This window comes from Egretta garzetta, unplaced genomic scaffold, assembly GCF_000687185.1.
Source record: "Egretta garzetta isolate BGI_Z169 unplaced genomic scaffold, ASM68718v1 scaffold15, whole genome shotgun sequence".
NCBI lineage: Eukaryota > Metazoa > Chordata > Aves > Pelecaniformes > Ardeidae > Egretta > Egretta garzetta.
Window position 1 is genome coordinate 1,065,862 of NW_009259798.1, and position 15,005 is coordinate 1,080,866.

Below are 15,005 nucleotides of genomic sequence, written 5' to 3' on the forward strand. Positions count from 1 at the left end.
ACTCTAAGTGAATACACTGAATACCCAGAGCCTCCTTTTGCAAGCCTACTGACTTCACAGTTCCTGTTGTGCCAGTGATTAGTAATGACTGTGCAAACTGATTAGCACTTGGCTATACTATTTTTTATTTCATCCCCAGTTTTGAAGATTAACACCATGCTACATTGTCCAAGGTACTTGCATCTTCTTACCAGAGGCAGACACACAGCAAACCCACTTCAGTACCACATAGCCATAATTTCCCATAAAATAGAACACCAAAATCTCCACTATCACTTAAGTCAGATTTAAGATGGGAATCAGAGTAATTTACAGTATCTTTTTTTTTAATTTACCTTTTAGTTACCTTTTGCTTTCAGTGTAATCAGGTGCAACATTTAAACAGGAAAGTTTGAAATTTACTGTCGTAAAACAGTAAGCTTCCCATCTAAAAACTACAGCAACTGATATACAAGGAAACAGGACGTCTTGCACACAGCCCTCTTAAAACTTCCAGGTAATTCATCTATATTGAAAAGAGTACAAGTAAATCCCCTACATACCTTCTCACAGCACAGAAGAAAAGAACAGATTTCTTGTTTGAATACCATAAACACATTTGTCTTCAAATGCAATTGAAAAATTCATTGAAAGTAAAACCAAACTTGAAGTATCAAATATTCCCTCTGATACTGCCTTCTCACTCAGCCTGGCTTCCACCTGTTTCTACTGACTTAAAGACAAGGGTTATGTACTTTTTCTTGGCATAGTCTTTGTTTTGAGTGGTTTTTTGACCCTGCCCCCCCTTTTTATCATTGCTACTATCTATCTCTTTCAAAAAAGGATAGGAAGACAGATGACTACTACTTGTTGCTTAACATGGTCTCCTCCTACCAAAATAATTGTCTCAATTGCAATTTTATTTCACTTAAATTGAAGTGAGCCTAATAGATTTAAGTTAACAATGCTGTACTTGTGCAATTTCCTTGAAATTTGACGATAGTGTGCAATTACTGGGTGGGGGGAAATTAAAGAATAAAAAAGCTTTTATAGCAAGTTCAGATCAGAAAACTAAGCTGCATGGAGTCACCTCAAATAAATTTTAAGCTAAAATAGACATTGAAGCAAGACACCAAAAGGAAATGGCTAGCATGCTTATGACAACTGGCGCTACCCAGGATCATGTTCATGTTAAGGAAGATTTGGGTTTCATAGAGCAACCTGCTCTAGTTGATCCTGCTTTGAACAGGGGGGGTTGGACTCTCAAACACTTCCCTCCTCAGCTACTCTGTGATCTCATCTTTGACTTCCAGTAAAGGCATTTGACCCACAAAACCAATCAGCTTTACAAGCCACAGGAAACTTAACATGTTTAATTGAGACACTGAATTTTAAAATGAAGAAGTTTGTATTTTTTAAGTATCAATGCTTTTTATTTACATCCATCTTTCCTTAAATGAAACAAAATACAAATAGATATTTTTTGTCTTCTGCTGTGCATTTGTAACAAATAGGATCATCATCTTTTACTTCTTTAAACATCTTTTAGCTCCAACCCACTTTGTACACAACCACTTACAGTTCTGCACGGAAAAATGACTTGCATAATTTATAGCCAACAGTTCCATTAAGGACAATGAAATGATTGTTTGCTGAGCTTGCCATAATTACTCAAGGGAAATTTGTCTCAAATACAAGATACTTCACCAAAGAATAAAAAAAACACAAACAACCCAACTATGCAAAAGTATGGACTCAGAGAAAAAAGTTGACTATAATATACCAAATCCTTGCATCTAATCCCTCTAACAAACACACCACTGGTTCAATTCAGTCAATGCCATGCAACCAGAATTTTTAATCAACTCTTGTTAGCAGCAGTCTTTGCCAGGAGCTGAAGAAGAACACAGCTTTCACTGAACTCTTCTAGGTGCAATTTATTCTGCCACTTCATTTTGTAGGGAGCCTGATTTATTTGACATCAATAGTTTTGTTGAGGTAATAAACCATGCAGCAATGATACCATGACTCAGAGCTCATTTGCTAGCAGTCAAGTTGCTTGGCAGCATGACAGGCAGAGTAATGTGCGCTGAAGTAGCTATATAGATGCTACAGCTTTCAGAGATTACCAAATAAATAGAGCCCAGAAAACATGACTTTACTGTCAATATCAATTTTCTTTTGCTTGATTGATTGTGCTCAGCTTCACTTTGAGCATAAAGGTTTAAAAAAATTGAGATCTATGCAAGCCAAAAAGCAATAGCTACTCAGTCCCAACAGATTTCAAACACACCCAGCCATTTTACACTACTGCTTCTTTCCAAGAAAAGGTTGTTCTTTATATGCTTATAGAAACCACGTACACAGTGTGGAAAAACTACCTATCAATTTACATTTAGGGAAGTAAGAGAACCCTCTTTCAGGTAAACATCAACACTCAATAATGTATAGTTACTTCATAAAACAGAAGCCCAGAAATTTTTTCACCGGGCTTTTCTCAAGTATGATGACAGAGGTTTCATGCGCCAACAATATTATTAAACTGCTTGTTCTTCTGAGAACTCTGTTCCTTGAATAAATTATTTATTTATTTTTAAAAGAGGGAGGGAATTTATAAACAGACTAATTTAGACTCTTCTCCCTGGAAATACAAAGTATACAATCAGATTTTGTTTTCTCATTGCATTAAGACACTATATGCCCCTTTTGTACCAAAGCAACTGAAGTGGCTACAACACTTAAAAAATGCTTTATTTTGCATGATTGTTTTTTATCTTTATCAGCCTCTCTAATTCAGTGTCAACCCTCACAAAGCTGCAGACACCACATGACTCCTGTTCTTCTTTCTTTCTCCCTATATATGCATGGGGGCATGACAGAAACATTAAACATATTTAATCTTTATTTAAAAATAAGACAAAAGTGACAGGCAGTAAAGATAAGAAAAATCCAGTTCTATTTTCACTCCATTTCTGCAATTACAAAAATTATGATCAATAAAGGCCCTTCCATTCAAATATTCCAATTTTAAGAAGGATAATACATCAAGTTATTTTTCAACTTACGCCTTTATTGTTTTAAGTAAAACTGAGTTCTATGCAAACACAGCCAAGAGTTACAGGAAGTTATCAAAGTGGATGAACTTGTAATAGCTATTTAAAACAAATTCTTTTGAAAGAAATTCATAAGGATTACTAGAAAATTCCTTCACAGCTGTTAACGTCAACAAGTGCTCACTTTTCAAGTCATTGAAGACAGCCATCCATTTACATGGCTATTTTTGTAATATATACAGCTACAGAGAATCACTGCCTGGTGCTAGTCAGTGTTTCCTTTCACACTCTTCAGAATACAAAAGTCTCATCTCTAGGAAAGCATCAGAAAAATCAAACATATAACAAATCATGAAGATAAATAAGTCAATAAAGCACACAAGAAAAACACAAAACCTCTAGCACAATTCATCTCAATTTCCAAGCTCCACAAAAGTAAACAGAGATATAGGAAGGTTTGGTGGTCGTGGTTTGTTTTTTAAATTGGGTATGTCAGTTTTAAACCATAAGTGGTTTTGATGAGCAATTTGATGTAGAAGTGATGCAAAGAGCAATGTGGGAGGCAGCTATTAAACTTCAAAGAACTCTAAGATACACCCTATGCAAGTCCTATCCTCACACATTACCAAGGTAGCAGCAGCAGAATACAAGAATTTGAGTTGTGCAGAGCTCTCATCTGCAGAGTTAATTCAAGTTAAGACATTCTCAAGTAGATAACTTGATTTAGCCATATTAAGAACAAACTCGGCAATTAAGGGCAAAATTAAGAGCCATGAGAAATGCTAATGGAAACATGAAGCCCATTTCAGATCACAAGCTTCGGGTATATCTGATAGTTCTATTTTAACTCTGGTTTTACCTTTTTTTTTTTAATATATATATATCTATAAGCTAAGCTACATTCTTGAAGAAAAAAAAAAAATAGTGTTCACCTCTGCAAACAAACAAAAAAAGTCCTTGCCTTTACACAAGCAAAACCTCAAAGATTTTATCTAACTAGGAAGTCCATCTAGCAGCTAGATCATATGCTTTGCTATTCAAAAAAAAAAAAGTACCAACCAATTCAACAAAAGGTGTGAAGCATCCTTCTGCATAGAGCCAGAATAGTATTTCTGATAGCAAAAAAGAGTTTCCATCCAAAGAAAAACAGCAACCTTGCTTTCAATACCTTTAACTCAACTTTTTGTAATGTTTCATCCGCTAAAAATAGAAGTTCGCTGCATTTTTATCTCCAATAGAAATACTTTACTATCTTGTAGTTCCTTGATAAGAGCCCAATAAGGTTCTTAACAATACTTGGTTTAAGTTCCTCAAATCATTGCTACGGCTTTTCACATGAGATTCAGTATTTCCAAATCATTCCTTAACCCTGGCTACTAGAACAGAACAAAATTCTGCTATCTCACCACTACTTTTGGAAATAAAAAGACCCAAGTGATGATCTTTTTTATATATTGAAGATTTGCATTAGCTATTTTAGCTACAGCACTGCTCACACTGAGACACATACATCCAGTCACCATCTACGCTTTCTTAGAGGGGAATCAACAAGTGCAATCCCTTTTCTTTGGGAAAAAACATACCATTTCAAAACTGAAAACTGGTTTGTTTTAGTTGATAACTATTGAAATATGCTCCTAAATACAGCCATTCATTAGCTTTAGTGTTTATTTATAACAGGGGAGGACAATATTTCTATACATACTGTAGAAGTTATAGTGTTTAGTATTCTCAGTGCTATGCCCACTGTCCTCTGGCAGCTAGCTATGTACCAGACATTTTTATTCAAGTTACATAAATTATAAATTTGTAACTGAGAAGTTATGCCAGATAGCTTACAGTTGTCTGGATGCCCTTGCTCCTTCAAAGAACTATAATTATATTGGCAGGCTTCCAATCCTAGATTTGCTAAAAATTATTATTACAGATTGATAGCATTTCTTAGCCAAATCCTTAACAATTGTTAGATATTGTTATTTCAATCTGTTGATTTGAAGACAACTAATTTTAGACCTTGCTTCAGATCCTCTTTTACAGATAAAAAAAAAAATCTTTATCCACACTATGTGTGTTCTTCATAGACTAAAGACACATGAGATCAAATCAAAAGCAGACAGCAGTAAAGAAACCAAACCAACAAACTTACAATTTCCTTGATCAACAGCCTTTGGAAAAGACAGAAGTTCAAAAAACAACCTAACTCCCATTTTCAAAAAATAATTTCAGCTTAAGAATGTTCTCACTTCTAAAGATACAAAGACGCATATGAAAAACTTGCTGGTAACTCAGGATGCAAGTAGCTTGTTTGATCCATTTCATATTTCACTGAAACTAACTTTTTAAAAATACCTAACAGCTTTCACAGCAATCTAAATTATAGGCTAACCAGCAAACTTGCCTATCAACAAGTCATGATATTCAGCATAATTTGTCAGTCGGGTGTTTAATAAAATGCCTCAATTAACACACCAAGCGAATCAGTTCACTCAGTTTAACAGAATTTATTTGTCTCTTAATCTGAGATTTCCAAGATCAAACCATCAAGTCTCCTCCACTCCTCCTTTGCCAAATTTCCCATGTTTGTCAAAGCCACACCAAGGAGTAAAGGAAAAGGGGAGCAAGGCATCACTCTGTCCCAGCTCTGGCCAAGAGAGGGAAGGGAACTTAATGAGGACTAACATTCCCAAATCCCAAGGAAAGGGATGAGCATGAAGCACCTCCACAGGGGGCAGACCAGTTACAACCCAAGTTTGTTTACTCAAATTCAAATATCCATGTTAGAACAGCTCACATACATGAGCGTAGGTACAGTACAAAGAACTGTATGTGCATCAAAATAGAAAGGAACCACAGAATGGTTCAGGCTGGAAGGGACTTCTGGAGATGATCTTGTCCAACCCCTCTGCTCAAGCAGGGTGACCCAAAGCCAGCTGCCCAGAACTGTGTCCAGACGGCTTTTGAATATCTCCAAGGATGGAGACTCCACAACCTCCCTCACAGTAACAAAGTGTTTCCTGCTGTTCAGAAAGCACCTTCTGTGTTTTAGGTTGTGCCTGTTGCCTCTGGTCCTGCCACTGGGCACCACTGAGAGCCTGGCTCCCTCCCTCCAGGTATTTATGTACATTGATGAGATCCCCCTGAGCCTTCTCTTCTCCAGGCTGAACAGTGCCAGCTCCCTGAACCTCTCCTCACAGGAGAGACAATCCTGTCCCTTCATCATCTTTGTGGCCCTTGTGGCACACACACACATCAGCTCATTATCTATTTACTGCTATTAGTTATCTCAGGTCACTGGGTCCTTCGTTAATTTATTTTTTATAACTTAAATATTCCAGAAAAGTTAATTTTTTTTTTTTTTTTTTTTCTTTTCCAAAGCCAGAAATAGCCTCCTTAAGTCTTAGTAGTTCAACTCCAGACTTCTGGAAAAAGTGTCATCCTGCAGCTTTAAGCATAACAGAGAAGATACCAGACATGAATAGCATGTCTGTCACTTGATTTTACATTAGCACATTTAAGGGATTTAAGTGAACAGTTTAACAGGAATGGTTATAAAAACCCAAAATTATTTTCTACACTGACGCAGCTGGGACTTCTGTATTTTGTCAGTGAAGTCAGTAAGAAAACTACTGACTTCAGTGAAGCATTACATGAGCCCCATAACGAACTTTCCCTTCCCCACAGGTTGAGCCATGTTATTTGCCAACTATAAAATGAACAATCAAGTCAAAAGAGAAAGAGTTACCTAGAAACTTTAAAAACCTTGTTATCTAGTCACCTGTGCAAGCACTGCTTACATAGCTCTTAACTAACAGCCGCCAAATGCTTTAAGGAAAAACCTTGTGGCATTTGGGGTTTTGTCTTTTAAGACAAGTAGCAGTTTCACAACCATAGAAGGAACAAAAGAATTTCTAAGAAAAAAAAATACAACCAAACTTAACCCCATTATCAGTTACCAAATGCAAAATGTATTGGAATTGAGAACGTGTTTAAACACATTTTTCAGTTTCACAATTAACTGAGCCATGAAAGCACCAAATAAATATTGAGATAGCTTAATCACAAATTTAAAAAAAAATAAGAGTTTTTGAACCATTCAGGAGTGGTGTTACCACTCCATCTTTCATGAAAGTACCATCTTTTAAGTAAGACTTAAGTATAAAAATAATTGATCAATTTTAGTTAAATCCAAGTCTCAGGTAACTCATTTTCTGCTAATTAACTTTTAGAATAAAGTTGCTGAAATACAAAAAGTAAAGTTTCCTTCCTTTTTAATATGGTCAATTCTTTTTTCCCCCCCAGTGGTTTACCTTTTTCTTTCTCTCTCCCCCCCTCCCCTTTTCTATTGTTCAAGTAAGGCTTTAATCTTTAACATACCATGTATTGTCAAGACCCACCTAGAAGCAATAGCTGCACAAGGTTCAGTTACCTCAGGAAAATCAGGAAAATCACAAAGATAGAAACCTTATAAAGCAGAGACTTTTCGGATGCAGTGGAAGTACCTCAAGAAAGCACAGAGGTTTAGAAGAGCATCAGACTTTGAAGTCTGCTTTGGAGAATGCAGAAGTTTATCAAAAACCTCTCCTTCCTTCAGATGGAAGGAAAGCCAGTATACCCAGCACATAGCAGCTGAACTGATAAGCAGTCTAAGAACCTCAGTTGTCTCTTACTTGTTTCAAGAATTTTTAGAGAGGCTGGAGGGACTGAGGAACATTATGGGGAAGGAGAAGCAGGAAGAAGAAGAAGGATAATGGTTTTCCCAATCCATACTCATTAAATCCATGGGACAGCAAGCAGGGCAGGGAAAAGAAGAGAAACTTACTTCAGTGAATGAATGTAGATAATAGACAAAAACATTTTGTACAATACACAAGTGCTTTTCCAATACAAAAGTCACTTGTATCCATATTTACAACATGTATAGGTATTTGATGTTTTATAGTCTCCAAGTTTAAGAAGCTTGTGAACAATGCAGGTAACCTCTAACTAGGACTGCCAGCCAATGGGTCCCTCTATGGCATACAAAGTAAATCCCAAAACTTGGGCTATGCAGGTATATAGAAGCGCTCTGTTACCTGTATATACACACACCCACCATTAAAACACTGACAGGGCCCTTCTGCAGTCCTGAGGCCAGGTGGTACCAGTTGCATCCTGCTATATAGGACTTAACCTTACATCTCCCCTGGGCTCCAGGAGACACTTTTGTAGCCTGAAGACAAACATTTATGTGGGGAGGGGAGCCATTCACACTAGTTTCTGTTCAGACTCCCAAACCGAAAGCAGTAAATGGCATTTTTGTAGCAGAAAATTAACAGTGGTACACCCCTTCAGTAAAAGGTACAAGTATCTAGGGACACTATGAGGCATCAACCCTTCTGGGATACTGTGGCAACGGAGAGAACAAACCTTGTACAATTAGAAATGGCTCCCAGAGCTTCCCATGCAGCATCCAAGCACTGTCCACAACTTGAAGTAACAAATGACTCCATTTGTTACATTCTTTTTTCCTCCACTGAAAGTAGAGCTTTCCAGTTTTATCCAATGGTATGTTAATTCATACTATGATAGAGCAACATAAGCAAGGTAGTCAAATCTAGATCTTGCCCTCCCACCTGCACAGTAACTAGGAGTAACAAAGAACATACATACACAGTTGTGCATAGCACAGCAAACATTTCAGCAGAACAGGCAGTTGTTAAACCAGCCGATATGAATTGGGATGATCAGGAACTAGCGAGTTCCCTTGCTCCAGTGCAGGGATGATCAGGAACTAGCGAGTTCCCTTGCTCCAATGCAGGAATATTAAATACACACACGTGTCTACCTGCCTCTCACAATTAGGGAAGTAAACACTGCTAAATTTCCTTCTGCAAGAAACCTATGTAATTTGTTATGATAAAGACCAATATATACCTCCCTTTGCAGCCATGTAAGTTATAACTTGCATCGTTACAGGTCTAAAGAGAAATTGGTATGAACAAGTTGCTTTAAAACAACTTCTAATCAAATGAACCATTAGAATATAAGCCAGGCATCCAACCAAATAAAGTTGTCTCACATCTGCAGTAGTTTGAATGTATCAGGCTTTGTAGAAAATCCTAAAACTAAGAGCCTAATATGGCATATTTCAAAAGGCAATAAAATTATATTTTGTAGCAGACTATAAAGAAGCAGAGCGTTCTAATAGGCAGGATCATGAACTAAGACCACCTTGGCTTTGCACTTTCTGTGTGAAGCAATTTTCCTTTTTGGTTCTTTTACCAGCATGTTTCCTGACAGCCTCACATACTTCAGGAACCTATTCAAGCAAGGATTTGCTATTTTACTAAACATTTATGCAGGAATTAACACAGTGGGAACCTAATTTGGTTCTGATCTTTAGACTAGTGGAATAGTAAAACATATGCATACAGTAATAAAATAAATGCCTTTCCTGCTTTTAAGAATGACTGAAAAAGAGAAACAAGTGCCATTCTATATGGATTCAGATACCACTAGTCTAATCATGCATTGAAGCAAACCTAAAATAATGCCCTACATATGTAATTTCACAATAGTATTCTTAACCTAAGACAGTATTCACACTGCGTTATTCCTACAAAACAAAACAAGAAAGAGGAAATGACAAACACTTTAGATATTCCAAAAAGCTGGCAAAAATGCCCAAATAAGCCATTTTCTCTCCTGGAAATAAAGCCATGGTTAGCAGAATTCAAATACTGAAATATGATACAACCAGAAGCATGGCATATGTGCCTAGTTACAAAAAAACCTGAACGGTAGCATTCTTGTAAAAGCAAAAAAGATATTTTAGAATGGAAACTTACTTGTGCATATTTTCCACTCCTATTATGATCATGATATAGTAGGAAATTCCACTTTGTACAACAAAATGTAAGGCATACCTAGGAAAAAAAATAGTAAAACCTCACAGCATTTTCATTAATGACTATAAACTACATGCATCTATTTATTTAAAATGAAATTAAAGAGGTTTGTCAAATTTTAACTCCATCACTGCTTCCAAACCCCCCGTTTGTTCTATTTAGGTTTTCTGCAGCCATCCCTTCTGTTAAGAGCTTCCCCCTTTAGCATAGCACAGACAGCAGTAATGAACAAAAACTACAGACTTAGCTAGAATTCTCCAGGTCATAAAAAAAGAATATAGTAAATGCTGATAATCCTTAAAATAAGAAGAATATGTCTCACTATACTTCCACTTGGCATTATTTCATATGTAAATAACATGAATGTTTTGTGGTTCAATTTCCATACTCATCTTTTTACCTGTTTGCAACAACAGGTATCTCTGATAAGGCCAACAATATCCACAATGCCAGTACAGGGGAAGATTTCCCAGAGAGTAGAAATAACTCTGTCCAGCCAGTCTCTTTGCCCGGGATCATCAATAACTGATAAAGGGATGGTGGTGTGATGGTCTCAAAAACACAAGCAAAGAAAAAAAAAACCCTACACACCAACAACCCACAGATTTATTTCACAAAGGAGCTCTAACCTCTTCTCTTTATTTGTTTTCTACAGCTTACCACCCACCTCTACCACACCACCATTATTTTGGGGGGTTTGTTTTGGTTTTTAAAGGAGTTATATTTCAGTAAGCTAGTAGAGCACTGATGCCAAACCATTAACAGTGAGTGGGGGAAGCGTCTGATCTTCAGTAAGTTGATTCTTTTTCACTCTGCTATTTTATTCTAAGCACCTCAGTAGCATACTTTACATGTGCTCAAGTGACACACTAATCTAGTTTTGAAATTTTTCCCATGAAAAGCAACTTAAAAAGCAGCTACTGTTTTGTTGTACTGCTGATACTGTTTTCTTTCGGCTTATCATCACCGATTTCCTAATTTCACTCCTCAGCAATTCGTAAGCAAATGTCTTCAAAGACTTTCAACAAGAAACCCCGTTCTATCCAGCTAAAACCCTACAAAGTCTACACACTGAACTGAGGGAAAACAATTCACTTGGACATTAACTGACCTTGAAAATCTTGTCTTTTTATGGAAGATCCAATCTGCACACACTGCCAAGTTTCACTATTAACTAGTCTCATCTAAGATATGACTACCTAATATTCAAATGCACATTTAATATAAGCAATTGACGATTAAAAAAAAACAGTCACTTTTTCTTTTCATATCAGCCACGTATTAGCAACACTGTGTAGTAAAGAAGGCATTAGTGAAATGACAAAAATTTACGCCTAAGAGGTTGGCTTCATAACCAGAGAAAGGGACATAATAAGACATCAGAGCCTGAAAAAGTTTGGGTTGACATGGACTATCATATCAAGATTACAGTCTCTGAAAATATTTCTCTTTCAGAGTTGTTAACAGTAGCAACATGACTGATCTCCCAATTCAAAAATTAAAAGGGAAGCAGTTAAATACAACATGAAGTGGTACATTTTAGCTACAAATGGTATTCCAGGTCTTTTATGCTATTTGCTATTATCCCAAGGGAATGATCTTTTCTCTTCCTGTCCCACATCACCATCACAAGCACTAAAAGGTGACAAAGCTAACACGCCCAAAACTGAAGAGGACAACACAATGACAGATTCCAAACTATTCCCCACATTTAGGTTCGCATGAAGTTTTCTGCAAATTTACATTTACTATCACTACTATATAAGAAAACAGGAACAGTTTCCCTCCTGTGCACACACATTGTAACACAACTGAAGAGTCACTGAAGGTGAGCCATGGGATTGTAGCTTTATACTTGATTCCTTGGGGAGGGGTGAGTGGAACCAAACAAAACAAAATCCTCAAAACCCATGCTTTTATAACACATACTTAAGCAACAGGAAAAAGAGTTGGTGCAAGTACAACAGAAGTATCGGCTTTTTAAAGAGCATGTACTTTTAACATCTCAAATTATGTTCTTCCTTTTTGGCATTTTTCAAAGTCTTCTAGTTATTTTAGCAGTTAAGTATGATCCAAAGCAAACTAGAATAATCTGGATTTCTACTATGGTATAAGATTTCTCTAAATTCTTTTCCAGGGCACATTGCCAATGAGAGACTTCCATAAATCTTGATTTATGTCTGTTGGGGGTGTAGATTGTTTCTTTCTAAAGTCTCCCATCCCCCAAATTTCAGATTCTAATATACTATTAATGCTTTCTAGTTACAACCTACAATTAATGATTTCAGTTTCCAAAGCAATGGATACAGAATGTGCTTCTAAAGCTTACACAGCTCTCAAAAGCCACACGCAGTAGCCCCTGTCTCCCATATCATCCTCCTCATTTGGTGCTAAGACTGGAAGTCTTTCACATCAGATCATTCTCTCTAAGCAGGATACCATGGCCAAAAATGGGAGTTAGGGAATTTTATATAAAAGTAAATTGCACATGTAAATCCAAAGAATAAAACTTATGGATTTTTCTTTTCCTCAATTTAAAAGTAATACACATCAAGTAATGTTGAGAAGCCTCTGCAACATGCCAATGTAGAGGCCAAATCTGTGGCGTGGAATTCCAGGAATTATTTATACACACTCTGTGTGCACACAGACATATGCATGCACACACTGTGTGCATCTTCCCACCTGCACAACAGCTTGATTAATTCCCCCTAGTTCAGTAATACTCTACAACAGTCAGTATAAATAGGTCGTCTTCTTAAAATCTTAAAGCTGAGCAAGCACTTTGTTTACCATGCAATAAAACTGAACTGGCACTTAATTAATCTTAAACCAGCCTGTGAAGATGAGAGCCATTTAGTAAGCTAATTTTGAAGGAAAAAAGATTTTTCAAACTAAATGCATACCCTTTATTAGCCCTACTAACATTCTGGCCTGCTACACTGTGAAAAGATCAAGACGTGAAAAAAGCAGTCACAGAAAATTTGTGGTTAAAAAAACCCAAGCAAAACAAAACCACCACCACCACCCCCCACAAACCACACCCTCCCTCCAAAACATAAAAGAAAAAACCCCCCACAAGAAAATCGCAAATCAGGGCCAGCTCCTTCCCAGATATTTTATACTATTATGAGCATCATCAGCACTGCAGTTCTGGCCACTCTTCCTACAAAAAGTCAGAATAATTCACTATTCAGAAAAAGACAAAGGGACTTCTCATGCAGTGAATATTTAAGAGAAATTACCTTAGTCATCACACCTGTGCCTCAAGAGAATACTTCTCAAGCAAGTTTACAGAAAAACTGGTACAAGTTAAACAAACAGCACCTGTTCCATCCTCCCAAAACCACAGGCAGACAGTATGTTAGTTACCAGTTTGCAAATGCAACATCTTTCAAAATTTGATCATCAGAATATTTAAGCCAATTTGTATACATTTGCAGCAGGCTAAACCCCACAGAATTAGGTAATAAGGTTCTTCATAACAAGACTTTGCTACCCTGCAAACAAGAAATGAAAATCTACAAATCCCTGAAAAGTGAATTTAAGTGCAACTTACCATCCAAAACAAAAAAGTGCAAGATAAAGGCCCAAGAGGGTTGCAACAACATGTCTTATAAATGGGCTAGTTTTGCTTGCATGAAGGTATGTTCGAAACCAAATAGCCGCAAGCAAGGCAAACAGTTGGCACACTACAAAGTTGACCTGTATAGAAAAAGAAAAGAAAAAACTCGTCACACACTTATGTATTAAAAATTAACATAAAACCCCACACATTATTAGCAATTTGCAGAACCTTTGGCTCTGCCATGGCTCTTACCACAGCACGTCAACCTCAAAGAGCTTCCTTCTCTCAAGAACCCCTCCCCTCCCAAAGCAGAAAACAGTGCTCCCCTGAGCAGCTAAGAAGAAAATATACATTAAACCTGTAAAGGCAATCTGTACATTAATCAAGAAAAAAAAAATCCACTTTTTACATATTTCCCTGTAAATTTCCTATATACCCAACCACTCTATCAACCATGGAATCATTTATACTCTTCCAGTAATGTGAAGATCTAGGTTGGGGTTTTATTTGTTTTTTTTTTAAGTGAGCATGACATGGAAATACATATCAGCTACACAAATCACTGGCAGATCACTTCAGTGGCCTGTGCAGAAGCAGAGCTCAACGAAGTGTGCTTCAGTGGTGCATAAGCAGATAAACAGCTTGGTTGCACACTGGATTTTCTTCTTGTACATTCAAGTAGGATAGTTTCAGAAATTCATCCTCCCTTCAGGCCATTTATTCTAGAAGATAGAAAGTCTCTTGTATATTAAATATTTTAAAACATTAGGGCACTAAAAGGAAAAGTGGAATTAAAAAAACCAAACCAATGAGTAAAAAGAATCATTCTGACTGCAGCCTGAAATAAATTTAACATTAAGGGCAGGGTAAAGAAATAATTTCCTCAAATATAGCAACCGCTACCAAAACTGGCTTAAGCTGCAAAAAGCCAGATTAATTCCTTTATTTAGAAAATAACATCTCCCACCCCATGGATCTTTTTTCTTCCATAGAAAACTGCTTAACAATTGTCTGTGTCTATAGCAGCATCCCAAGTCATCACAAGCAACAGCTTGGGGACCACTCCTTCAGGTCATAATCACTTCAACATAAGAAACTTGCAGATACTGCATGCTTGACTAGTCCTTAGCACAACAGTGGGTTTGGCCTGTTTGATGTCACTTAGCTGAAATACATACTTAATGCCACAGGGTAAAATGACAACGCTATTTTTATGTTCATGACAGCAGGCCTAATATTGATGTTTGCAGCAACACAGTGCATGCCTCTAGAACTGTAATTTATCTAGCCCATTCCTTCATGTTTCAGCCAGGCTTCAGACGATAACAGGTAAGGGTGTGAGCATATGTAAATATTTAAAGTAGAAGCCAATTAACACCAACTCCTACAGAACTCTTCTTCGTACAATTGCATAGATTCCCCATTTGCAAATCCAAGGATAAGTCCCCTTTTTCTGAACCACTTTAAAAGTTTCCATAATACCAAGTTACACAAGCTTTAAGTGATAGCAGGGAAAGA

General features: G+C 36.9%; 1 protein-coding gene across 1 annotated transcript in view; it reads right to left on the reverse strand.

Annotated features, from left to right (window-relative positions):
• The window catches only part of MBOAT2 (membrane bound O-acyltransferase domain containing 2), a 109,493-nt gene that overhangs the window by 61,629 nt on the left and 32,859 nt on the right, over window positions 1-15,005 (reverse strand). The window contains exons 5-6 of the mRNA XM_009639784.2: window positions 13,479-13,624; window positions 9,860-9,937 (exon numbers count right to left, since the gene is read on the reverse strand). Of these exons, the coding sequence (XP_009638079.1) occupies window positions 9,860-9,937; window positions 13,479-13,624 (224 nt within the window). The remainder of the gene's footprint in view (window positions 1-9,859; window positions 9,938-13,478; window positions 13,625-15,005) is intronic.